The sequence below is a fragment of the Lethenteron reissneri genome, chromosome 18 (genome assembly GCF_015708825.2).
Source record: "Lethenteron reissneri isolate LAM-NWPU_2019-01 chromosome 18, ASM1570882v1, whole genome shotgun sequence".
In the NCBI taxonomy this organism is placed as follows: domain Eukaryota; kingdom Metazoa; phylum Chordata; class Hyperoartia; order Petromyzontiformes; family Petromyzontidae; genus Lethenteron; species Lethenteron reissneri.
In genome coordinates this window covers 15625101-15649374 of record NC_083796.1, presented here as the reverse complement: position 1 = coordinate 15649374, position 24274 = coordinate 15625101, and the positions used below count along the sequence as shown (strand labels likewise).

At 52.3% G+C, this 24274-nt stretch overlaps 2 protein-coding genes across 4 annotated transcripts; one reads left to right on the top strand and one right to left on the bottom strand.

Moving 5' to 3' along the window:
- Positions 1–52: 52 nt before the first annotated feature.
- On the bottom strand, positions 53–8975 carry LOC133343934 (crk-like protein). Its single transcript, XM_061553960.1, has 2 exons — positions 8257–8975; positions 53–6521 (listed from the first exon to the last, which is right to left on the bottom strand). The coding sequence occupies exons 1-2, from the start codon at positions 8593–8595 to the stop codon at positions 6093–6095; spliced, it is 768 nt and encodes a 255-aa protein (XP_061409944.1). The 5' UTR covers positions 8596–8975; the 3' UTR covers positions 53–6092.
- Positions 8976–8989: 14 nt separating this feature from the next.
- On the top strand, positions 8990–23105 carry ICE2 (interactor of little elongation complex ELL subunit 2). 3 transcript variants are annotated; one of them, XM_061553958.1, is made up of 15 exons: positions 8990–9651; positions 10988–11092; positions 11698–12067; positions 13443–13562; positions 14261–14401; positions 14603–14713; positions 15371–15533; positions 16167–16339; positions 17046–18051; positions 18437–18615; positions 19364–19493; positions 20062–20143; positions 20307–20357; positions 20916–21168; positions 22201–23105. In XM_061553958.1, exons 1-15 carry the CDS (start codon positions 9638–9640, stop codon positions 22423–22425), a joined length of 3123 nt encoding a protein of 1040 aa, XP_061409942.1. In that variant the 5' UTR covers positions 8990–9637; the 3' UTR covers positions 22426–23105. The 3 variants fall into 3 exon arrangements, with proteins under 3 accessions (XP_061409942.1, XP_061409941.1, XP_061409943.1); XM_061553957.1 differs by lacking the exon at positions 8990–9651 and adding an exon at positions 9669–9968; XM_061553959.1 differs by lacking the exon at positions 8990–9651 and adding an exon at positions 9671–10029.
- Positions 23106–24274: the final 1169 nt, after the last annotated feature.

The window sequence follows — 24274 nt, the reverse complement described above, 5'->3', positions numbered from 1 at the left end:
ACGTGTCTCAGGGGGAACACACAAACTGCACTTCTTGCCATGTGGTCATTTTATTTGCCGTCAATTTATACGTGAACACAGGATATCCACACGACAAAATTGAATCTCTTCATGATCATAATACGATTTGTAACGCGCAAAAATTAAGTGAAATGGACAAATTGATTGATCGCGAAACTTGGATGCACGGTCAAATTACACTGCAATTGAAAATACAAGGGAGTTTTCCCCTTCATTTACAACAACAGATTTACCATGACTCGAGATGGCATGCATTTCATACTAGCAGATCCACGATCCACATGAACACCAATACCCTTGAATAAAAGATCATTGCAGCCTACGGCACAATGGAGAGTTCTCTTAAAAACAAAGGTGGTGGATGCTTCATCTACACGCCCTAGCCTGCGGTGACCTCACGGTACATAGCAGCTCCGATGATCCTTGGCAGTCATGGTGCCCAGACTGCATGTCCAGAGGACAGATCTGGAAACATTGTAGACGCAGCATTAGCGGCACCGCACATGTACACGCTGCCCTCGCCTCCCATGGACATCGTCTGCACTGAAGCTGCCCTCACCAGAGGCCACGGTTTGGAATTCTGGCTTCACTTGTGCCTTGAGCTTTAGTTCACACAATGTCATAATGGGATCTGCCAAGGGCTGGGCCATGATATCGGAAGCTGCTGCCTACTGCTATCTACGGCTCTGAGGCCTCTAAGCCAAGGAGCAGAGATGCACCCGGAACACGAGCATAGCCTCATGCCATTAAGCATTTAGAGAGCCCAGTCCTGTGCTGGTGCTTGAGATAATAATACAGTGATGAGGAGTTCGATTTATAACGCACAAAATTCGCTCAGCGAGTCACTAACGCAAGTCAGAGGAGCGGTAATAACCCTGTATTTCCATCGCGGTTTGAACACAACACGCGCATTTTTATGTGATCACTTCTCGAAAAGACACGAAGAGATTGCTATGATGCAGCACCTGGTGTGACTTCACTGTGAGATACTTGACAACCATGTGGCACAGCGTGTGCTGAATGTTGGCACCGCAATGCCACGTCCCAAGAGTTTAGTCATGAAGATCAAGGTCGAGAATTATGTTTTGTGTGTAATGTTTCAGGTCCAAAACCCTTTCGGCATTATGCTCCACACGAGCTCGCAATATTCTTGGCCACGCGGGACTTCTTCACCTAACGTCACCACAGCCATTGGATCTGTGCAGGAGTGCTGGAGTACAGCTGGAGGGCTCTGGATTGTTTCCGAGTTTATCCAGGAAGCTGCACACGTTCACCCTTGCCATCTTCCAAAACAAGTTTTCATGTCATAGAGGCAGTGCAGCTCTTGCAGCACTGGGAGAGAAATGATGACACGACTTAGGACCAATTGGCAATGGTTCATTCAGTGCGAGTCACTCTTGCAAAAAATAAAAAGTGCTTCGGACAACACTAGAATAATACTTAGGCCACTGCCATAATTTGTAAACGAAACACGAAATAATCATGAGCGTCATTGTGGAGAATATAATTGCAAAATAACTAAGCAGATGATCCGCGTCGTCCTTCACACATCCTTCCATCCACATTAAAAAAGTGAAAGCAGTTTTTACACAGTGCACGGAACATCCAACATCAATCACTCACGGTTTCAACACAAAGCAATAAATACATAAATAAAACTATGTTCAACTACTTCTCATCTCGCGCTCTGGAGGGAAGGGGTTGGTGGGTCATGTAGCTTTTTAAAACTCCCAAACTCACTGGGCTGCATGGTGGCCATGAGGATGCAGCACAGATGAGCCTGTGAACCCATCTGTGTGGATCTTTGTTTTCCCTTATACACGTGGGATTTAATCTGGGTACTCCAGTTTCCTCCCACGTACAAACACATACCTCATCATAGAATTGGTCAAACGTCGCCATGCTGGGCCCACCTGAAAACGAGCCTTGAAAAACGGTGACGTTTTCTTGGATCGATAAGTCAATAACTTTATATTCTTTTGTCGCAAAATTGGATTAATTTGCCCATGAATGTTTGATTTTCAATATTCCTTTTAAGGAGGGTCCCACTAGCAAATTCCTCCTGTAATATTTGTATTTCTGGTAGGAAACGAGTGCCTGGAAAAAAACAACATATGTACGGACGGAGAGCTGCCATCGTGTTATGGTTCGCACACTAAACTTTTAATCCAAAGGTCGCCGGTTCAATTCAACCTCCTGGTGCAGCGGTTGAAGTTTCATAAATGGGTAAGACCACAAATCGTCGATCGCCAGCTCACGTGCAATGGAGTAAAGTGTCGGTGCGCTCACCTATTCCAACACGTACGGTCAGCGTGGAGGAGTTGACCAAATTCCCTGGCCCTGCCGCCAGCAGGGCCAGGGAATCTGGTCAACTTTAAACTGTGAAACGAGGGCACACACAATACACCGCCGTGACTCAGGCGACCGTGTCGATTGAACGTTCGCGCATCCCAATCGGTCCATTTAGTACTGAAACTCCATTTGGAATGGCTATCGGATCCTGACTTTCGGATTTTGCAACCGATTCTGAAAACGATTACCAGTTTTACCCGTTATCGTTTAACAACCCTCTTACAAGCCACACACACCACATGCCACCCTCATACAAACCCACAACCTGAATCTACACAAAATACTCCGAACCACAGACTATGCACTCCACCACACACAAACCACACCCCACCCTTGTACAAACCACCACAATAATTAATATAATTACTGATTTACCCAGGAAAGCCACACTGAGTCAGAGACTATTTTTCAGGAGGGTCCTGCATCGGGATGTTTCGCCAAAACAACATTGTATAAACCACACACAACTAACCGTTCATACACAAACCTTGGGCCGATTCACGTATTGGTAAAAAGACGGTTTCCCATATAAAGCAATCACTGAAAATCCTAAATTTTCTACCAGTTTTCATGTTTTTGTAGCTGCTGGTAATCTCTGAAAAGTGGTTGCCCCTTCAAACGTGAATCACATTGTAGACCGAGCTCCCCTGCACAGAATCCACACCTCCAAAACGATGCCCAACCTATGGCTCAGAGAAGCCGCGTCTAAACGTAATTTCAGAGACCACAACTGGTGGAGCACGAACACAAGTAAAATCCAAGTCATGGCAACCGCAGGGAACACACTAATTCCATTGCACAATTCACAAAGTACTTAAATACGAGACTCCATGTTAAGTCACAGCTCGTAATGCCATTTGCATTACAAGCTACCAACTCAAGACTCCAGCGCCACGTGTTAAACTGCACGTGCTAAATAATGTAAACAAGATGAATGCTTCACAGCTCCGTGTGGCGCCCTGGAGATAGTCTATGCTACTTCCATCGACAGATGTGATACCTGGTCCAGACTAAACCTGACCCAGGCCACAAAATCAGAATTTGCCATTGTTGTTGTTAATATGTAACAGAATACATAAGCAGACGATTCACCTCTTTAAAATATCTGCCCCTGTACGTAAAATATAAAAGTATTTCTCAAACATCCCATCAGCCACACGGCAGCATTGGTTCAACACAAACTACAAACAGGTTTCAACATTCAGTGTTGCATCAGCATAGGCTTGCTTGAACCAATAATGGTGAAAACTGCCGGATGTTAATAGGCAAGGACCCTCTCTGTCAGATATGGATCTAACAGAGAGACATGGAGAGAGAAGGCAACAGGAAGGGCATGGGGGTTGGCTGGGGGCGGGGAGGGAATTCGTGTCAGAGTGAAGTGGGGGCAGTGGAAGTGGGGAGGGAGGAAGGGAGATGTTGGAGATTAAATTACAGGGAGGGTAGAGGGGCAGCTCAGGGAGAACCGGGCTTCAAATCGCCAAACCACGGCGCCCCGATCTCATCCGGCCAGCGAGGACTGCGATGTGCAGCTTCTTTCCAGGCACTGCACCCGCTCTCCGCGTGTCCTGCACACACTGCACCGCGCACGCCCGCCGCTCGCTGATGCCAGGAGCTGCGTTGTGGTCCGATTCAAGAGATGCGGAATTCCCTCTCTCTCCCTCATGAACCGGCTATTGATACAAGAACTACAATCACAACTGCGCCCTATTCAGCTGAAGTGGGTTGGGCCACCATCCCCAGGCAGAGCACCTGGAACTACGATGCTTCGAGGGGCCGCGTGTCACAGTCCACGAAAGGTTTTCGGGACAGCTGTTTGACGGCGTTACAGACGGCAGTGTGGGAATGCTGCTGTGGTATGACGATCCCGTGTCAACATAGACCGGGCTCTCCCAGGCTTTGTAGCCGACAGCTTCTCTCACGGGCAGTCATTTAAGGGACTAACTCCCGCGTGCTATAGATCACAACACCGCCTCACCACCAGGGCACGAGCCTCTTTAACCACCCCTACCACCATTACCACGCCCTATCACTACCACATCCTACCATCACTACCACTATTACCACACTCTACCACACTACACCATACCATCATTACCACACCCTGCAACCACTATCACAACCTACCACTACCACCACACCCTGCTATCACTACATCTCTACCATCACCACTACAACATCCCAAACACACCCAAACCACCCCTCTTAAATACCTCTACCGTGCATCCCTCCTGCATCCCTCCTCTGTAGTTTAATGGTGACTGTAGCGTGGGCTATGCCTTGCTAAGCTGGGGCCTCATGCGGGGCAATGTTGCGCTTCGTCACCGTCTGTACCATGGAGCCGAGCTCGTGCCACCACTCCCTGCGAGACCGTGGTTGTGAGCGCATACGATCAACTTCGGTGCCTCTCACGCCAAATCAACTCCACACCACCCACCTCGCAAATACAACGGAGGCAGCAGCAGCAATTCATTCGGCATCACCCGAAGCCGTCGCGTAGATTTTAAACTTGGACATCGATCTTTAAGTTTCCATTCACTAATGTGTATGCAAGAACCACCCGCGCACACCCAGAAGGGCATTCCATGCCACGCTAATGAACGACAGAGCCCCACAAGGCCCCGTGTGTCCCCCTCGGAGTGGCTGGGATTCACTCAAGTTGACGTTCAGGAGGTCGTCACGGACAGCGTAGGTGATGCCACCACACCTCGTCATCGTTTCATCCTTCTAAATCGTGCAGCAGCGGCAGCAGCTGCACTCAACACATGGCCCCAAGGTCTGCGCTTTGCTGTCTCACCCTACTCACGCCGCTGTACGCATAGGGTGCGGATGTGCGTGCCACTCCAAGGCAGGCGGGGCCCCCCTGGTGTCCTCTGTTTACTGGGTTCCAAAACCACCACTTCATTCACCGAGGTCTCAACCAAAACATTTCACGGCCATTACTGCGGCACACAACTGTCCACTGTTTTATATGAAACATTAAGATTGTTGCATTGACAACAGTCCTCAAGTCAATCAGGAAAGGCCTCGCCAAGCCTCGATACTCTCTTCAGGAGGATCCTTCTGTGGACAGTGACTTTCTCGAGAATGTTGCGATTGCAACTCAATAACCCTACACACACACACACAGGGAGCACACTTACGCGAAATCTGAATCAACACGACGTACATCGAGTGTGGCGGCACCGTTGCTCTGTGATATCACAGCACAACTGCCGTGGTACAGGCATGTGCTACCGAGCTCCGAGTTTCGATATTCAATCCCGATTTTTGCGGTGTTACACTTTGCCACTTCCACGATGACGGTTGTTCACTTTTTCTCCCTTGCATTTTACCCCAGCTGGGTGGCTCGGAGTGGTAAAGTGAGCGGAAGGTCGCGAGATGAAATCCTGGGTGGGCGATTGACTAAGCCCATCATTCTTTCAGGGTGGTTATAACAAGTACAACTCCGTGGGGAAGTCAACAAGGGTTGTCCTACGGATAAGACTCACCCCCACCATAGGAATAGGGAATTTCCACCACTGGCTCAGGCCTGTAAACAAGAAATGAGCACCAATGCTTCAACATGGCTCATTGGAGCAGCAGGAAATAACTTTGACAGTTTTTTCCAAGAGAGCACCGACGTTTGGACAGGCTCTCGGTCGAGTGACACGCTTCGGGCACAGCCAGCGTGACGGCCCAGTGCACGCGTCCACGCCGGCGAATCCCGCCGAGCCCTGGCGCTAAGCGTCCTGCGAGAGCCGCGACGCCACCGCGCCATTGCCCGCCTTCCCGATCCCGGCGTCCCCGGACGGCTCCGCGGGAGCCTCGTCGCCCAGCGGCGCGGAGGTGGGCGGCGATCCGTTGGCGGGCGGGGGGCCCGCGAGCGTCGGGGGGGTGCAGCGGACCGGCTCCGGGGGCCCGCAGCTGCCCCGGTGAGGCTGGGGGGTGGGCGCCGGCGGCAGGGGAGGCGCCCAGCGCTCCACGTACGGCACGGGGATCATGCCCGCGCGCCCCGCGCGATTGCGCGCCGTCCACCACTGCTCCTCGGGCCTGTCCAGCACCAGCAGCACCTCCCCGCGCTGGAACGGCAAGTCCTCAGCGTCGCTCCCGGCAAAGTCGTACAGCGCCTGCACGTAGTCCATGGGGGCGCTCGCCAACGCCGGGGGCACCTGCGCAACACGGCACGAACCGCAAACTCAGCGCCACGGACTCCTCATTCATCCGGCAGGTGAATAGCTCCTCGAAAAGGAATCTGCCAACCACCCTCAGGCAGGAAAGTCTTTCGACTTAATCAGGGTTTCCTGGCTACATCGCATTATTGTTCTTTACATTTATAGAATCACACATCTGGTCAAGACCATTGTAAATATTTGCAACTATACCAACCTAAAATCTTGAACGTCTTTCACACCGTACGTAGCCAATCATGCCAATCGGAGGTTCGAATAGCCACTGTGCTAGGTAAGATGTTCCACCTTCATCTCTGCCAGCACGATAATGACCCACATTAGTCACCGTGGAAACAAAGGTAACCACGAGAAGACATCGAACCAGCCCGCTCGAAACCCGTGCCAGCCGCTCCCCCCCCCCAAGGGCAACATCCAAGTGGGGAAGGCAGCAACAGGCGAGTGGAACAATGAAGTTGGGGGTCGTGGGGACTCATGTGGAGCAGTCCAGGGCCCATGAAGTCCATGAATTCACACGCCCTGACAACACGGGGTTGGGGGGCAGCTGCGCCCCTCGCCCTGCACGACTCTCAGCTCGGCTTGCCCCCCCTGCCCCTGGCTTGCCCCCCCTGCCACTGGCTTGCCCCCCCTGCCCCTGGCTTGCCCCCCCCTGCCCCTGGCTTGCCCCACCTGCCCCTGGCTTGCCCCCCCTGCCCCTGGCTTGCCCCCCCTGCCCCTGGCTTGCCCCCCCTGCCCCTGGCTTGCCCCACCTGCCCCTGGCTTGCCCCACCTGCCCCTGGCTTGCCCCCCCTGCCCCTGGCTTGCCCCACCTGCCCCTGGCTTGCCCCCCCTGCTCCTGGCTTGCCCCCCCTGCCCCTGGCTTGCCCCACGGCTGCCCCTGGGTTGCCCCACGGCTGCCCCTGGCTTGTCCCCCCTGCCCCTGGCTTGTGCCCCCTGCCCCTGGCTTGCCCCCTCTGCTCCTGGCTTGCCCCCCCCCCCTGCCCCTGGCTTGCCCCACGGCTGCCCCTGGCTTGCCCCCCCCTGCCCCTGGCTGCGCCCCCTGCCCCTGACTTGCCCCCCCCTGCCCCTGGCTTGCCCCCCCTGCCCCTGGCTTGCCCCACGGCTGCCCCTGGCTTGCCCCCCCTGCCCCTGGCTTGCCCCCCCCTGCCAACTGGCTTGCCCCACCTGCCCCTGGCTTGCCCCCCCTGCCCCTGGCTTGCCCCCGCGGCTGCCCCAGGCTTGCCCCCGCGGCTGCCCCAGGCTTGCCCCACGGCTGCCCCTGGCTTGCCCCACGGCTGCCCCTGGCTTGCCCCCCCCTGCCCCTGGCTTGCCCCCCCTGCCCCTGCCTTGTCCCACGGCTGCCCCTGGCTTGCCCCCCCCCTGACAACTGGCTTGCCCCCCTGCCCCTGCCTTGTCCCACGGCTGCCCCTGGCTTGCCCCCCCCTGGCTTGCCCCCCCTGCCCCTGGCTTGCCCCCCCTGCCCCTGCCTTGTCCCACGGCTGCCCCTGGCTTGCCCCCCCTGCCCCTGGCTTGCCCCCCCCTGCCCCTGCCTTGTCCCACGGCTGCCCCTGGCTTGCCCCCCCTGCCCCTGGCTTGCCCCCCCTGCCCCTGCCTTGCCCCACGGCTGCCCCTGGCTTGCCCCCCTGCCCCTGGCTTGCCCCCCCTGCCCCTGGGTTACCCGGCGTCTCTCGCCGCGCCCTCGGCAACCCCCTTCGCCCGAGCGCACCCCCCGCGGCACCTGCTGACATGGGGTCGGCGCTCCGCCGCCCGCGGGCTCGCGCAGCGTCGTGGTGTCGAGGTGGTGCGCCGCGTAGAAGAGCAGCAGCGAGGGGAGGTCTCGGAAGTGGCGGTCCCCGATGCGGAAGGCGCGCGCGGCGGGGAGGCGGCTCACGATGTAGTGCGAGACGCGCGCGCCCGCCTCGCGCACGGACAGCACGAAGTCGCCGGGGCTCGTGACGCTGTCGCGCACCAGGAAGGTTCCCGCGCGCCGCGCCGCGAGCCGCGCGTGCGCCTCGCGCCGCGACAGCGGCCCCGCGTACCACGCGCGCGCGTCCCCCGCCTCGAAGCGCGCGCACATCGCGAGGGGTGGGGGGGCGCGCGCGCACGGACACGCGCGTAGAAACAAAGGTCCCCCGTGTAGCCCCACGCCAGCTGTCGGGGAAAGTGCTGTTACGGGGTGGTGGTAGAGGAGCGGTGTAGGCCAACACGGCCACTACCACGCCACTCCCGTCCGCCTTTGTCTCTCGTGTGGATATTAAGATACCACTCGGCGAGCGCACGCACAGGCGGAGCGCGAGACGCGGCGACACGCGACGCGGCGCTTCTCCTCCCGCAGCAGCAGCAGCAGCACGGGGCGCGCACGCGCACTGCCGCCTCCCTGCAGATGCGAGCGGCGGGGAGGGAGGAGGGCGGGTTGGAGGGGGGCTCGGGGAGAGGGGCTGGAATCTGCTCTCATTCTATGTGCACTAGCAACTCTGAAGCTGGATGCTCTTCTTGTCTATGGAATTCGGTGAGCCGTGCGCTTGAACGGCTCCACGTTGTCAATGCTGCTCGTGTTCCCTCGTTTCTCGGACGTCTTCGAGAAACTACAGTCGTGACATTTCAAGGGCGTCACGATTAGCTTTAACCTTCCAAATCTTGCTTCACGCCGACTCGGATAAAAATACAGGACGTGGAGTGCTTTCATTATGAAACAGTAAATATTGAATTAAACGTTAGCTGATAATTGGAATAACATTTTTATTTTGTTTTTATTTGCAGTACGCCGAACATCCATTAACTGGAACGGCTGTCGTCCGAAGCCCGGGCTTGTTATTGTTTGTGGTGGTGCAATCGAGTTAATACACAATGGTACTGCATTGTTATTGTAAACTTGCTTTTATTGTCGCATTCAATTCTGTCAATCCACTGCTAAAGGCCCTACCGGCCATGGGCTGAGTTTGTTGTAGAGCGGACTGTACTGTACTTCGCCGTGACGGTCAAGTGCAGCATAGCGACACGGGACTCCAACTTGGGTGGCCGGGTTCGTAGCGCAACGCGACCACGTGGGGCCCAACGCGACCACGTGGGGCTCGCGCCACTTCCGCCGGCGTGACCCACGACCCGGAAGAGGCACGAGCATGGACATTGAGTGGTGGGTGGAGTCGCGCGCCGGGGTCACCGTGACCGTGACCTCGCGTGACCCCGGGGGGGGGGGGTGGCGTTCTGCCCCCGTGAGTCGTGTGGCCATACTTCACCACTCCAGCCAGTGCGGTTTGCATTGTGAAGGCCGTGAGCACCGATGTCGGAGAAGAGTTCGGTCCACACATGGGCTCGGCTCCCTGTCGCCGCATGTACCCGCAGCAGCCTAGAGCAGCAGCAGCCTAGAGCACCTGTTATGCATCCCAGAGACATGCAGGCGCAGCCCCTGCTTAGCTTCACCACGCTGGGCGAGTGGAGGCAACATTGCCAGTGAGTGGTTGTTGAACGCGTCGCCTCGTCACGGTTACTTGAGGACAGTTACTCATTGCAGGTGGTTATCGCATAAGTCACTTTTGTTGAACTCGCAAAGTAGAGTAACTGCTAAAGTTATGCCCCCTCAGTTATGTTGTATGTATGTTGCACTTCTTTCGCGCCGTGCGTAGCCAACCATGCTCATCGGTGCCAGCAAGTGCATTGAAAATTGTTAATACTCCGACTGATGCTCCTGCTGTTGTGGAGTGACTCATGTAGCCAGCTATGGCTGCAGAGTTTGGTGGTACATGTTGTTTATGTCGTTTATTGTGAAAATTCGGTCACAGTTCCTATGATCACTGTTACATTGCTTTCATGGCTTTATTTTGGTGATTTCGGTAAGTTTTTTGGTTTGGCCATGTTTGTTTGTTGTAGTACGGAGTTAGACTGATGGCCTTAACCGAAGTTGGCTTGTGGTTGTTGTTGTTTGACTTGCATCCCACTGGGATTTTTGCACACAGCGTTGGTGTACGGTGCTTTTTCTGCAATATTTTGTTGTCTTTTCTTGGATTTTCTGTTAGTACTTAGTCACATAGTCACTTTAAGATGTTTTCTTGTTCATGTTTTTTGTTTGTTGCGGTTGCACGCGATTCAAGAGCCGAATGGCTCACAGGGCTACACCTAATAAATGAAACTGAAAACTGTTTGTGGACAAAGTGGGATGTGTGTGGTATGCGAGTGATGTGAGTGACGGGGGTAAGGTCGATGCGAGTGGCGTGTGAGTGACAGCTGACAGCCTCCAGAGCGAGTCCCCTGTCCACCCTGACGTGGGTGCTGAAGTGCTCACGGTGCCCGGCCCACGACGGTTTTGTGTTCATCACCGCCGTGTTCGTGGTGCGTGTGACCACGTGGTCTCTCGGGACGTGGTGCTGGCCACCCACCCCTCGCGTACCCTTCCGGCCTTCATAGGTGCTCGCTAACAGCACTTGCCCCAACAGTCTGCTGAGGCTAGACGGGGGATCTTTGTCTGTGTCTAGGGACGTGGATCCCAGCAATGGGGTCGGGGTCTTCTTCTCAAACGACCTCTACGAGGAGCTTTCATTCATCCCAGCGTTGGAGCGGCAGTGGGAGGCAGTTCGCAGGTGATGGCCTCGTGTTGACGGCGTCGTGCAAGGCTGAGTTGCCTCTCCCTATTTAATCGGTCGAGTTCCTCAGATAAGTAGTAATTCGCTTTACTATCTAGTGATGCACAGGTGTCACTTGGCGCTTGAAAACACGGGTTCAAGTATTGGCAAGCAGCAATGTCATGATGCATTGATTAAACAAATGTATTATGCTTGTGCACCAACTTGTGCATGTGATAATCGATTCGTGTAAACATTTCTTTCACCAAGCAAGGTTTTTGCAAGGGATGGAAATTGTAACCAAACTCTGACCGAGAGCTAAAGAATGCAAGAACATTTAACAGCAAAGCTGACTTGCTGTTAGCTGCTGCTTATCTACACTGTGCATAAACGTCCTTTATAATTAGATATTTTTCCATTGAGACCAGAAGTCTCTTTTAAAGGAGTTGACTTTTAAGTAATACACAGCAAAGTATTATTTTAATAATTATGAGTGTTATATCATGTAAAGTTGTTTGAATATCGCGCCAAGGCAGGAGAGCTCCTTCTGCAGCAGCTTGGACGAGAACGTGTGTAGCGTTATTGATGAAGAGTGCTCCTCTACGCCGCCTGTGAATCCGCAGAGCGAGTGGAGATGCCCACAAGCGGGGGAGGGACACGGGCGTCCACGGAACAAAGGTGACCGGCGCCATGGTTCAGAGCCCGAGGAGAGTGGAGGAGCCGGCGGCCGCCCGGGAGGACGCGGCCCACACGCCCCGGGGCCCCGCGCGACCCGGGATGGCGGCGCACGCTCGGCCGGCGGCGAGTCCCCCGCAGGGACAGGCGGTGCGAGCCGTGGCCCTGCCCCAGCCCAGGGTCCCCTACCCGTGCTACTCGGCCCTCACTGAAACTGAGCAGAAGCAATACTTGTACCTGCTGAAGTGCAGCCTCGCCGGTGGTGCGGCTGGGCCCGACGGCTTCAGGGGAGGATGGAGCCAGCGACTGGAGTTCCAGGTCGGTGTCTTGCTCCCCGCTGGGCGCTGGGCGCTAGGTCGCATTGGCACAAACACGTTCCCAGCTGAATCGGTGGCTGCGGAAGCTGCAGTGCGTTTCATTGAATCCGTTTTCAGGAAACGCCTTCAGAGCTGGCAGCTCTGTGTTTAGGTGACATCAAGGCCAGTTTCAGACGCATCCACACACACACACATGCACCAGCGAGGTGTGACGGCACACCGGAGGGGAGGACTGTAAGGGACTGGAGGGATGGTGACCTCAGCCAGAATAGATGCACTGGCACTGGGGATTCACTTAAGAGTTGAGTTGCTTCATGAAATCAGTAAGAGCTGTATGCCCCTATCTAGCTGTGAAGTTATAAGAGCCAAACATTGTAGAACAACATTAATATAACTTTGAAAAGTAACAAGCATTATTACATTTGAAGATCTTTTTTGTGAACTCATTGCCATATAAAAGCAAACCACCATTGTTTTTCATTCGAGAGACTGTCTTTGACAATGCCATTTAACCCATGTGACCCATGTGACCCATGTGACCCATGTGACCCATGTGACCCATGTGACCCATGTGACCCATGTGACCCATGTGACCCATGTGACCCAATTCCAACCTATCAGAACTGTGGTGTATTTGAGATCACATTCAAACTGCTTTTCAACAAAACCAAATACAGCTCACATCACTTACAATTTGTAACAAACCAAATGCAGTCCATGTGAAACAAAACAAGGAAAATTAAACATTGAAGGGCAAATGCATTGCAGAAAGGTAGCGCTGTTCTGCTTCACCTCTGTGCTTTTTTGTGATGCCACATTTGCCACTGGTACAGTGGTCGTTGTGGTCCATGACAGCCGTGCTGTGTCTGGGTGTCATGGTCTCTGAGAGCTCTGCTGTGGGGGGCTAACAGGCGTTGGTGTGCAGTGGGCCAGTTACCCACTCCATCTCGGTTTTAGCATAATTTTTACCACCAGTCATCGTCAGTACCATTTTGCGTAAAGTAACTTCCATATTAAGTCTCAAAGCACATCTCAAAACACTTTAAGATGAAGCTTCAAAGGTATGTTGCCTCAAGTAAAATCAGCAGGAGTTGGTTAAAACATCCCTATATAAGATCACACAGCTTGGGAAATTGTTTACGCCAGTTCTGGCTGCCTTCCCACCGCATGTGGTTTCCCGCTCCTCCGTGTGAAAACTGTACACATTCCAAATTCTACAGCGATTTGAGGTTCAATTTGCACAAATGACGCTATGTAAAATTAAAGAATATGAAAAAGATTACCATAAAGTTAAGTTGTGGAGCTCCCACCTTGTTACCGAAGTGGAGAAGTGTTCAGCCAGTCTTGTTGACGTCTCCATCGGCATGGACACCCAGCACTTGAAGCAGCGCGTGGCTGAGGAGGTCCCGGAGTTCCTGAGATTCGTGCACAATGCGGCCAAGCAGAACCACGGCGACTACGACCACATGAGTCCGGCCGCTGCGCTCTACACACAGGTGCGCTGCACTCGCTATGCATGGCACGCTATCTACGGAACGCTGCCATCAGAGAACACAATCACATTCAGCAGAAAATGTAATTGCATCTTTACTTTTACCTACTTTTACTAATACATCCAGGAGAGCCACACAGAGTAATAGGAATATTTTTTACGTTAGAATGTTTTCAGCTAATGAACGATGAGTGTTGATTATACTTGTGGAAGGAAACCGGAGCATTCGGAGAAATCCCATACGTGCAAGGGGACAACATTATATCCCCGTCAGGATGAAAACAGATAGCGATTAGTTCACTTGCTGTACTGCTTCTCTGGACCAGCCAGGATATGGCACCTTGAAGCCCATGGGAAGGGAGTTTCACATTTTTGTAATCCACCAACCCTCACCTCCACAGCACTGGTTTACAGACCACGTGTATTGCCACCGCCACCCGGTTATGTTTTTATAAAGGCAAGCAGTAGCCGTGTGGGCCACCCTGTTCATAAGCTCTATATCCGTGATGATGTTTTTATTTAAAAAAAATTGCAAATTGTGTTGAAATCTGATAACTTAGCCTCTGTGGGTAACAGACTTAGTGGATGAAGGATAATGGATAGGAGGAGTTCAATGGCAATTACAAATTTAGATGTAAAAGCGAAGTGTGAAATGTTCCGAAGTATAGCAGCGTGAATGTGTGTGGGGCCGTATGTCAACAGAAGCATTTTGAGGCGAGCGTGCGGAGAGTGCAGCTCCTGCCTCCGTTCTACTCGGTGATGGAGACGCTGATGCTGACGGGCGCGGGCGCCACATCCCTGCCACCCCTCACCCTCACCCACCACAAAACGCTGCTGGCCCTGGTGGGCACCGCCACGTGACACAGCCTCGTATCGCACGTTGCTTCACGCCACACCGCCTGTGTGTGTGTTGTGCGAGTGCTGTGAGTGCTGTGTGTATTACGTGTGTGACGCTGTGTGTAATGTTCTGTTTGTGTGCGTCATACTGCATGTAATGCTGTGTAAGTGCTTTGAGTGATGCTGTGTGTGTCGCGCTGTGTGCAGGGAAAGGTTCCATTTGTAAAGGTGCCTTCAGGCCTGCGTGTCAACATGCTGACATTGCCCAGCAGCGCTGAGGCTCTGCTCCCTCTGGTTTCTGAAGGGATGAGTTTTACGGTGACGCTTGCAATTTGTGTTTCACTCCATTGATTGAGAGAGCTGTTTAGCCATGTTAGCGGAAGAATAATTGTTACTCAAGCCTACAGTTTTGCTGGCGGGCTTCTCGCCTCCATGGTTATGAGGGATTCTTCATAAAAGAGATTTTTTTAGTTAGATCGCGTAAACATATATAAATGTGTCATTAAAACCTGCCACCAGCCGACACAGCCAACTAGTAAGGATTGTCACGTAAACAGAACGTGCCAATTCGTCGCTAGTACAGCACACCGGTGTATTGGAGAGCGCTAGTCACACCATTTGCAATCTGAGTACGACGTTTCGCCAGTAATTACAACTGGCTTCATCAGGCGACAGCCAGATTTGTGGCTGTCGCCTGATGAAGCTAGTCGTAATTACTGGCGAAACGTCGTACTCACGAACATAATATTAAATACAATACATTTCCCATTACAAACAATGGCTTGGGCAGATTACTTAAAAAATCATTCAAATTAAAATGGAGTTACAGAAACATCAAACGAGGTTCATGGTTATTATTGCACTTTTTTAAATAGACAAAGCTGCTACCAGCCTGAGTGGGCTGAACTGTGCCAAACACTGCTCTGCACCACGTGGCTGAAGCGCATTGTGTGTGTGTGTGTGCGCAATCGGAAGGAGCTGAGTGAAGACGTGAATGTGGAGAAACTGGCGGTGAAGTATGGCGTGAGGGTCTGCATCACAGCTCAAGCCTTGTTCACGCTGCTTAACAATCACGGCCCGAGCTTCCAGGATGCGTGGGAGGTCCCCGTGTGTGTGCGGCAGCTGCCGGCCCGCGCAGGTCAGCACTGGCGCCGCATCGCGAGTCGTCGTAGTCGAGGGGCAACAACGCTTTTAATGCAACCGCTAACAGCGGCGATTCCCAACCTTCCCAGTGCTGCGGATCACTGTCAACACTGAAAACTAAAATTGCAGACTGCCACGGAATCTTGTGCTTTGTGAAAATTGTACTATATGTATCAGTCCCCAGGAGCACTTACCCCACAGCCTTGCAGACTGTGGGAGCTCTGCGGAGCGCAGGTTGTAGCCCTGGTGCAGGCAGACTAGAGAAGCAACACCCTTCATTGCAGCTGCTCCGAGCAGTGGTCCCGAGCTTCCTGGACATGCAGATCTCTATTAACCCTCACACGTGTTTTGCAGATCACCAAGCCCCAATAAAATGTTTCTAAATAAAAGCTACTCTAAAAGCGCCTTAAAATGTTCATATAAAAATTATGAACCTACTTTTCAGTGAATAATCGAAGTTGTGCAATGGGCTGCAAAACACTGTGTATTTAAAAAATATCCTTGTATCTATAAACTGCTCCGCGGATTTGTGTAAATAATTGTGCCAGAGTGCACTGCGCTGAGAAGCTGTAGAGCGTGTATTCTTGCTGCCACTGGCGTAGTGTGTGTGTGTGTGCGTGCCGTGCAGGGCAGCAGACGGACAGCTTGGTGTTCATAGAGTCGCCCCTGCCTCCCAAGGAGTGGACTGTGCGTAAGAGAAATGAGATATTCTTCCAGGCTGCCCTGGAGGCAGCCATGATGAACCCCACAAGCAACGTGGCCCTTCAGGCCATGACGCTGGAGCAGCTGACGTCGGTCCCGGTGAGCCCGACTGCCATACGCAAATAGAGGCACGCTCACAAATCGTGCACCCAGGCAGATCCGCATCTCGGTCATTACGGATTTTAATGATGATGGGCAGCACCAGGTAAGCTGTATGACCTGGAGTCAGAATCACTCCCAGTTCACCTTGGGATGTCCTCAAGCCCCTGTAATATTTAACTTTTTTTGACCACATTGTTCAAGAAGCTTTGTAATAATTCTATACCAGTGGGAGGCTGATCGATGTCTGGATGCGTTCAAGAGATGGCTGTCACTGGTTAATGATGTCGATGGCTGGTGGTCACATTTCAATCTGAGGCATGAGAGACCTAGGATGGTAAGCCAGAAGATAGTGAGCTCAACACCCTTGGGTAGAGATGGAGTATCACCAGTACCCACCTTAATATGGTATTGCCCATTCAGTGGAAAGCAGTCCCACCTTGGCATCCTGTATGGTAACTCAGTCTAAATAAGTATCTGGCAGATTATGTAAACATCAGCACGAAGAAGGTAAATGTGGTTAGGCCTAATGCTAGCCCCATGACCAACTCGAGTTCAATACCAGCCTCTATAGATATTTCAAACAGCACTTGCTAATCTGCAAGGCTGTATAGTGGTGTGCGTGTGTATGCATGAGCGCAGCCATACGCTTTTATGTCTGTGTGCGTATGTACGGTTGTAAATTCGTGCATGTGTTTCCACGCAGGAGTGTCCCGTCGGACGCATGGAGATGCCACTCAGCAGAGCGGTCAACGCTGGCCTGGACCTAATGAGCGACTACACGGAGATGGAGACATTTGGCAATGAGATGCCCATCCCATGCCAGCAGCCGGGCAAAGATCTGTCCCCCGTTGTAGGGCAACTCGGAGAAACACGGAGCGGGTTCCATTGCGTCGGTGTGAAGGGCGGCGGCTCAAGCGGAGCCACGGAGGAGCATAGGCGGCCTCCACTGGGGGTCAACGCGACCCTGGCAGCAACTGGCACCAGCCTTCTGGCTGCTCAATCCACCAATTGCGGTCACGCCGCTGCTAGTAAGTCCACGCTGACCTTGTTTGGTTTGGACTCGGAGGAAGCATCGCCGAGGCAGACTGAGCTCGACAACTTGAGTTCTTCTGGCGTGGACGGAACAGCGGAGACGGAGCCCCGGCCGAGTGAGAGCGGCGCGGAGTCGAGTGACACAGAACTCGTCATTGATGAAGGAGACAACGCCACCGCTGCCGGCAGGAAGCGAAGGTTGCTCGCCGCCGGGTGCCCCGAACGGCTCGCGTGCGGGGAGAAGGGTGGCGATAAGGAGGGGCCATGTGCGCCGTTCACTTCTGAGTGCCTCGCGAGCTCTGGCCGAACAGCACCCTTGGCCCCACAGGGTTCGTGCCAGGAGCCCGGCTCTGATAAGGCCCAGAGCAGCCCTCACACGAGGGCGACCAAAGCCGCTCAGAAGAGGAGGAGTGCATCTGTAGACACGGGCCCTCTCGGACACATCCTCAAAATGCAAACGAAGCTAATGGAGGCGCACGTCAGGAGGCTACCCCCCCCGCCTCCTGCGTTACACGGCACGGCTGTGCCTGCTGCACCAACGGCACCGCCGGCGATAGAGCTCGGTGGCAGTGAGCAGCGACCTCCAACCTCCCCCCGTGCTTGGCCCGGCGGGAGCAGCCGTGACATCTGCCTGGGAAGAGGGGAGGCGATGCCTGCACCGGAGGCGCAGGGTGCCGGTGAGTAGAGAAGTGCACTTTATGTATTATTATTACTCTTGTTTACCCAGGAAAACCATGGGGCAGGGCTGCCGAGCTCCAGCTCCTAGAGAGCGCTGCTCCCATTCGGAGTCACCACCGCTGTGGAGACAGCGCCTCTAAGCAGAGGTGTGTAATCCATCACGTTGGTGCCCACACGCCGGCACTCTGCCACTGCATATTCAGTGCCCTTGCCGTAGCGGTCATGGAAAATCAGAAATTGGCCATGGAAAAGTCATGGGAAAAATTTTGTTATTGCATAGGAGCCCTGCGAATACGTCCTTGTTTGGTTTGTGGAAAAGGTGGCGACGATCCTACGCACCCATTCCACGCTCCCCCACACGGCAGTGACGATTCTGTCCCACAGAGCTCTTTTCTAAGGAACTGCTGCAGGAGGAGGAGCACGCGTCGGAGTTTGTGCCTCCAGCCACAGGGAACGTTGCCTACAAGCTGCTCAGCCTGGCTGACTTGCCCCTGCTGGTGCGCACGCACGTGCACAGGGCCCAGACCAGGCCCAGGAAGGCCTCGCGCACAGCCACGAAGAAGGTGAGGCTCATCAGCGCTCACACAGGAGCCACACAACCGCACGGTCTGCGCATCCACACAGGGCGACAGGAAGTGGTGAAAGGACGTGGAGGAGGGGAGTGCTGAAGGCTGTGGAAAGCGGTGTGGGAATGAGTTGACGATGATGTATGTATGTTGAACTTCTTTCGCACCGCACGTAGCCAACCATGCTAATCCGAGGTGCGGTTGGTGATGACGGTTCGGTAGTCAGCGATGGGCACCCAGGGCACCACGGTGCACTGTGGCAGCACAGCAGCGAGGCATGGTGATGCTCTATCTTGATATCTATTGTCTCAGCGGGGTGCAAAGGCTATTCACGTGTCTATAGGAGGTGATTTTATAAGTTAAACAAGATACTGCAGCAGTAACTTAACCCTAATGCTGGTGGCTCACAATCAGAAGGTTGAGAGTTTAAAACCTGCTTGGGGGTTGACTTTGCCTATCATTCCTCCAGAGTCGATCAAATGAGTACCACTTTGTGCAAAAGTCAACCCTGCATACACTTCTCCCTGCCATAGGAATGTTGAGTTTTCATCACTGGTTCTGCAGGGGCGTAAACATGAGATGAACACCGATGCCCAAATGCTCATTTGAGCAGCAAATCACTTGTGACTCGACCAGAACAGTGAGGAATTGTAGCTTCTTATTGGTTTGCATTAAAAGCAGCAAATGCACAGTGGGCACGAGGCCCTTGTATGCATTGCGTGTGTCCTGTGCGTGGTGCCGACAGCAAGTGCCAGTGCGCGTGTTTGCCAAGACCGAGTACCAGGCCTGCTATGGGCTCGAGGCAAACACCCTGGCGGAGGACTGCGCACTCTGGCTGGAGGCGACGCTCAACAGTAACAGTTGGTTCTACAGGGGTAAGGCCGCACGCAGCACGAGACACACCCCTACACCACGGCTGTAGCGCAAAGGAAGATGCAGTCCAAACATAAATATGTCATAAGCACCCAGGCTCAGTTGGGCTCTCCCGCACAAGTGTAAGGCTTCGCTAACGAGATAGTAACGTGACTGACACGAACGGTGCCTGCGCTTTACTTCACTGGGCTGCGCCGGCCCTTTGATTTAACTGGCGCTGCTCGACGACTCGGCACCGCTGTATTTTTAACTGGCACTGCTCGACGACTGCTGTATTTTTGCCGCGATGCGAGGTTCTCGCTGGGAGCCGCCACGTTCGGCCAATGGAGGTCGGTGCTCGAAAGGGAATTTGGAAAGCGAATTGGCCGTGCCAATCTTTGCGGCACGTTAAACGGGGTTGCACAGGTGAATTGGCAGCAGCAGATGTGTAAAGTTGCTTGTAATCATCATTCAAATGAAAAACACTTTTGGGGCCTCCAGGTGTAAATGTAGAATTGCTGGTGGCTGCCGAAGCGTGTGCTGGGCGCTGCTGCGCGAGTGACGTCGCCGTGCGAATGTGGCCGTGTGCAGGGCGAGTGGACGTGCTGACCGCTGAGCCGCTCCTCTTGGAGGAGTTCTCTTCCTCCGATCTGCGCCGCAGCCTGCACTACAAGTAAGTGCAGCACCACTCTGAGCTCTCTAGGAGCTAAAGAGATAACATCACACTAAGCTATGAGATAAGAGATACACAAAATTCCATTGCATTAGTCCACTTCAATGTGTGAAGTGCACACTGCTGGTCATGATCTCAAGGAGTTACTGTGTTTGTTTTCCAGCCCCACTGAGCCTCTGAAGTTGCTTCACAGGATAATGAAGAGGCTGTACAGGTCCGTTCTCAAGACTTCTCTATGATGTATTATTTTTAATCTGTTTTCATGTCACCGATGCAGAGAGAGAGAGAGTCTTAGTTATAGTGATAAATAGGAGGACCGTCAGGGTCCGCGAAGCAGTGATCGATTGCGCGTGGGAGCAGAGATGTTCAGTGGGGGGAAAGGAGATCTGGGACCTGGTCGGTGGTGGCCGAGGGAGAAAAAACGAGAAGTTGCTTTGGTGGTCGCTAAAAGTGACAAGTGAAATGGTGGTGAGCGAGATGGACTTGGTGTTAGAGATGACAAGGCTTAGAGTGTGCCCATGGGAGTGTGTGGGACGTGAGATATAGCTGTCATCTTGACCTCATAGGCATTACTAACCAGATTAAAATTCGTAACCACTGAAAATGTATTCTAATTTAATTATCATTTACCTAGAATAATGATTAATATTGCATTAAGTATAACTACTGGTAAATATAGAAGCCTAGTAGCAGCACAGCATTGTTATGTGTTGAGCAAACCCAACGATCTATGGTAATTCTAGTGATTCATGTTTCTTCTGCGTGTGTGCAGCCTGCCTGCAGGACACTACCTGCTGAGCCACGTGGCAGGAGACGTGTCCGGCGCTCTGTCCGGCAGCGTGTCCAGCGCTCGCAGTGCGTACAACCTGCACTCGGCCCACGGGCAGCTCCCCAAGGCGGCCTGCTCGCCCTGCGTGCCCTGGGTGCCCATCAACACCTGCCTACTGCTGCCCTTCCACTCGCAGTATGGCCGTGTCCCGGGGACGTTCCCCCCCTCGCCTCAAGGCCGTGGCACCGCAAACAAGGTGAGGGGTGGCTGTCGGTGTGGTGCAAGGGGTAACACACAGCTGCCAAAAGAATTTATTTTATTTTAAAGTTTATTTTGTTTAATCAGGTGAGAACTCATTTGCAAGAGTGATCTACGAATCCTCATGCACTGGATTGCCGCTGTGATGTTAAGCACCGTGCACTGGAGACATCACAGAGTTGGATAATACGTGGACCAATTATTGTTTTTTTATGAGCTCGCTGGAAAGTGTTTATTTATAATTGTATATGTCAAGGGTGGAGGTCGGCTGTTTTCTAAGAGGTAAGGAATTTGTAGAATGACACCTTGAAAAGGTGCCTCACTGGTTCACCTGGATTTGTGTGAATTCTAACTCTCACGTTTTGACCACGAGTGCTCAACTTGCCAAAAATGAAAATGTTTTTTTTGTGTGTAAATTATTGAGCAGTTTCCTTTCTAATGTAGTTTGATTTGGGGCCATCCATTTAGTATGTATGCATGAAGGGGGGTTAACCCAAATGCGTACGCTTGCGTATGGGGGGTCTACTGACAATGTACGTATGCATAGGAAACGGGGGGAGGGGGGGGTGAAGCCTCGATAATAATTTGTCTACATTGGCCTTCAAATGAGTTAGATAGTCTGGCGGTAGACTATCTGTTTGCTTTAACACGTTAATATTATTAATCCTTGATCGTTTCTGCGTGGATTAAATATCGGCCGTTCTATAGGATTCGGGGGGGGGGGGGGTAGTGCGTCAAGCATACGTACGCAGTTGGGGGGAGTCAAGTTTTGACAGATTTTTGCGTACGTACTAAATGGATGGCCCCTTTGGCTTTTCAAATCTGTGGAAGTTACTAAGCCTTTTGAAATGTGAGTGTGTTGAGTCTGTATTTTATAGCTAAGGCCTAAACCTTTCTTTTTGGTATTGCAACATCAGCCAGTTACAGTTTTACGTGGTTCTATTTGTGCACTGTAGCCGAGTGCAGAGCTTATCCAATCACGCACAATGGCATCTTCACGTGACTCAAGATGCTGCACATGTGTCAACAGAGAAATAACTTCAAAGCCGGCAGTGCCCATGGAGGCAGCCACGGTGATAGCAGCGGTCACCAGGCTTCCAGTCAGAGCAGCACGGCAGCCGGTGCCCCGGGGAGCAAGAAAAAGAAGAAAAAGAAGAATAAGGGGATGAAGAGGAAGATGGCCTGGGAGGAGAGGAAGCAGCAGCTGAGTTGGCACAAAGGTGGCGGTGGAGAGACTCTGCCTGGCCAGTCGTAGATGGCAACGTGTTCGGACTTGTACACTTTTCAGATAAACGACAGCCCAAAATAAAACCGTGTGTATCTTGTCAATTCGTACCTATGCTGTGTGTCATGGGCTGAGTTTAAACCTTCATCAATAAGAAAATAAAATCATGGCTTTCTGTGCTATAGTTAAGGGAATTTTTGCTGTTAAATTGTTTAGGGGGATGTCACAAGAGTGCTATACCTTGACTTTCACGTCTATTTTCTCTTTAATGAAGCTTAAAAATTGTTACGACCAGCGTCTAAGTACAGATCTACTGGAAGCGATATGTAATGTGGTGGATTGTCTCTTTTAAGATCATCACGTGTGTGAATGATGCCAGTCCATAAACATGCCGTACATAAGGTGCCTATTTTTGTTGATGCTGTTATCAAATGCCTTCAAACTCAGCCACAAAACGATATTGTGAACTTGGAGTTGAGATTATACGAAGATGATGTGAAGAACCCAAGATGGGGGAGAATTTGAGCACGGATGTGTTGGAGTTTCTTCAGTCGGTGTTGCTTACGTAACTTGCTGTTATTGCATACCATATTTTTTGTATGAGCGCAAACAGGATGGCACTGCTGAAAGGCACTTGGGTCTGCATAGATCTGGCTGGAATCAGAATTGTTTTTGCTTCACACTTGACAATAAAGTACATTTGTAATAATCGTATTGTTACCTAATTTGCTTTGTCCCATCAGGTAGTGCACTCAAGGCACACACATTTCGTAAGCTGATGGTCTCTGGCTCACCGATTGAGGCAGTAGGATCTGGCAGCAGGCCATCCTCCTGTGAACTCATTAACTTAACACAGACACGTCTTAAATATACCCATGCCTCTCGAGTAACAAGTATTCCGCCATGTTGAATGTTCATCTGCGTTGGCACGGTGACAAACGTGACCTCACGCCCACCCTGTTGCAGCGCTGTTGCAGATCACTTGAGACTCTCCTCGCCTCCAGGGATCTCTACTGGTTGAAACCAAATCAACCCGAACTGCGTGGCAAGGAAGTGGTTTTTGAGTTGCAGTCCTGGGAAGTTGATTTCCCCCGTGTCGCCACAGCCTGTGTGAACACGGCAACATACATGAAGATTGTTAGAAGCCATGGCATGACATGACGCACAACATGGCTTACTGCAGCCGATGGGGGAGGTAGGAGGTCCTGCAGAATTGAGATAGATTAGAAGAGAACGAGACCTCGGGGTCAATGACCACCAACGATTTGCATCCTCTGGCAGTGTAATGCCAGTGGATAAGGTGTACGGTCAAACACCCGTGGTCTTTACCAAGTGATAGAGTCCTTGAAAAACGAGGACAAATGTATCTCTTCAAACTCTATAAACTGAAGCCGACCTCAGGGAGTTTAGACCCGTGTTTGTCACAATCATTGCCGGATTATCCTTGTAGCAAACGTAGCAAATGCTACATGCTCTGCACTTTCAAGGGCCCCGCGCTAAATGCTTTCAAGCTATCAATTCAGGTTCAGTGATTCTGCACTTGCTCTATTACTATAGTACTATACCGCCTTCAACTTTTATGAACTGGGTGTTTAAGGTTAGCGATTTGTCGTATTATCTGGCTGTATAGTGTTTTAATGTGTTTTTTTATTGAGGGCCCCCTTATAACATATGCTAGAGGCCCCGCACTAGCTAAATCTGGCACTGGTCACAATGGTTGAATTTTGTGTGTAAGTTCGAATCATTGTTGACAATGTACTGCAACAAAGTTGCAAATTACTGCGCACCGTTTGGCTTATTATATCACAGATCTTCATGTTATGGCAGTGACAATATTAGAAGTGCCAACGGGCTGGAATTGATTTGTACCGAGATCTCA

Bases quoted from the DNA above. Each gene is read 5' to 3' on its own strand.
- LOC133343934 (XM_061553960.1), bottom strand. From the start codon at position 8,595: ATGTGCGCGCGCTTCGAGGCGGGGGACGCGCGCGCGTGGTACGCGGGG. The intron at 6,522-8,256 runs GTGCCGCGGGGG...CGTGTTGCGCAG, and splicing joins CGCCGACCCCATGTCAGCAG to GTGCCCCCGGCGTTGGCGAG.
- ICE2 (XM_061553957.1), top strand. From the start codon at position 9,799: ATGTCGGAGAAGAGTTCGGTCCACACATGGGCTCGGCTCCCTGTCGCC. The intron at 12,068-13,442 runs GTCGGTGTCTTG...ATGGACACCCAG, and splicing joins GCCAGCGACTGGAGTTCCAG to CACTTGAAGCAGCGCGTGGC. The intron at 21,169-22,200 runs GTGAGGGGTGGC...ATGTGTCAACAG, and splicing joins GCCGTGGCACCGCAAACAAG to AGAAATAACTTCAAAGCCGG.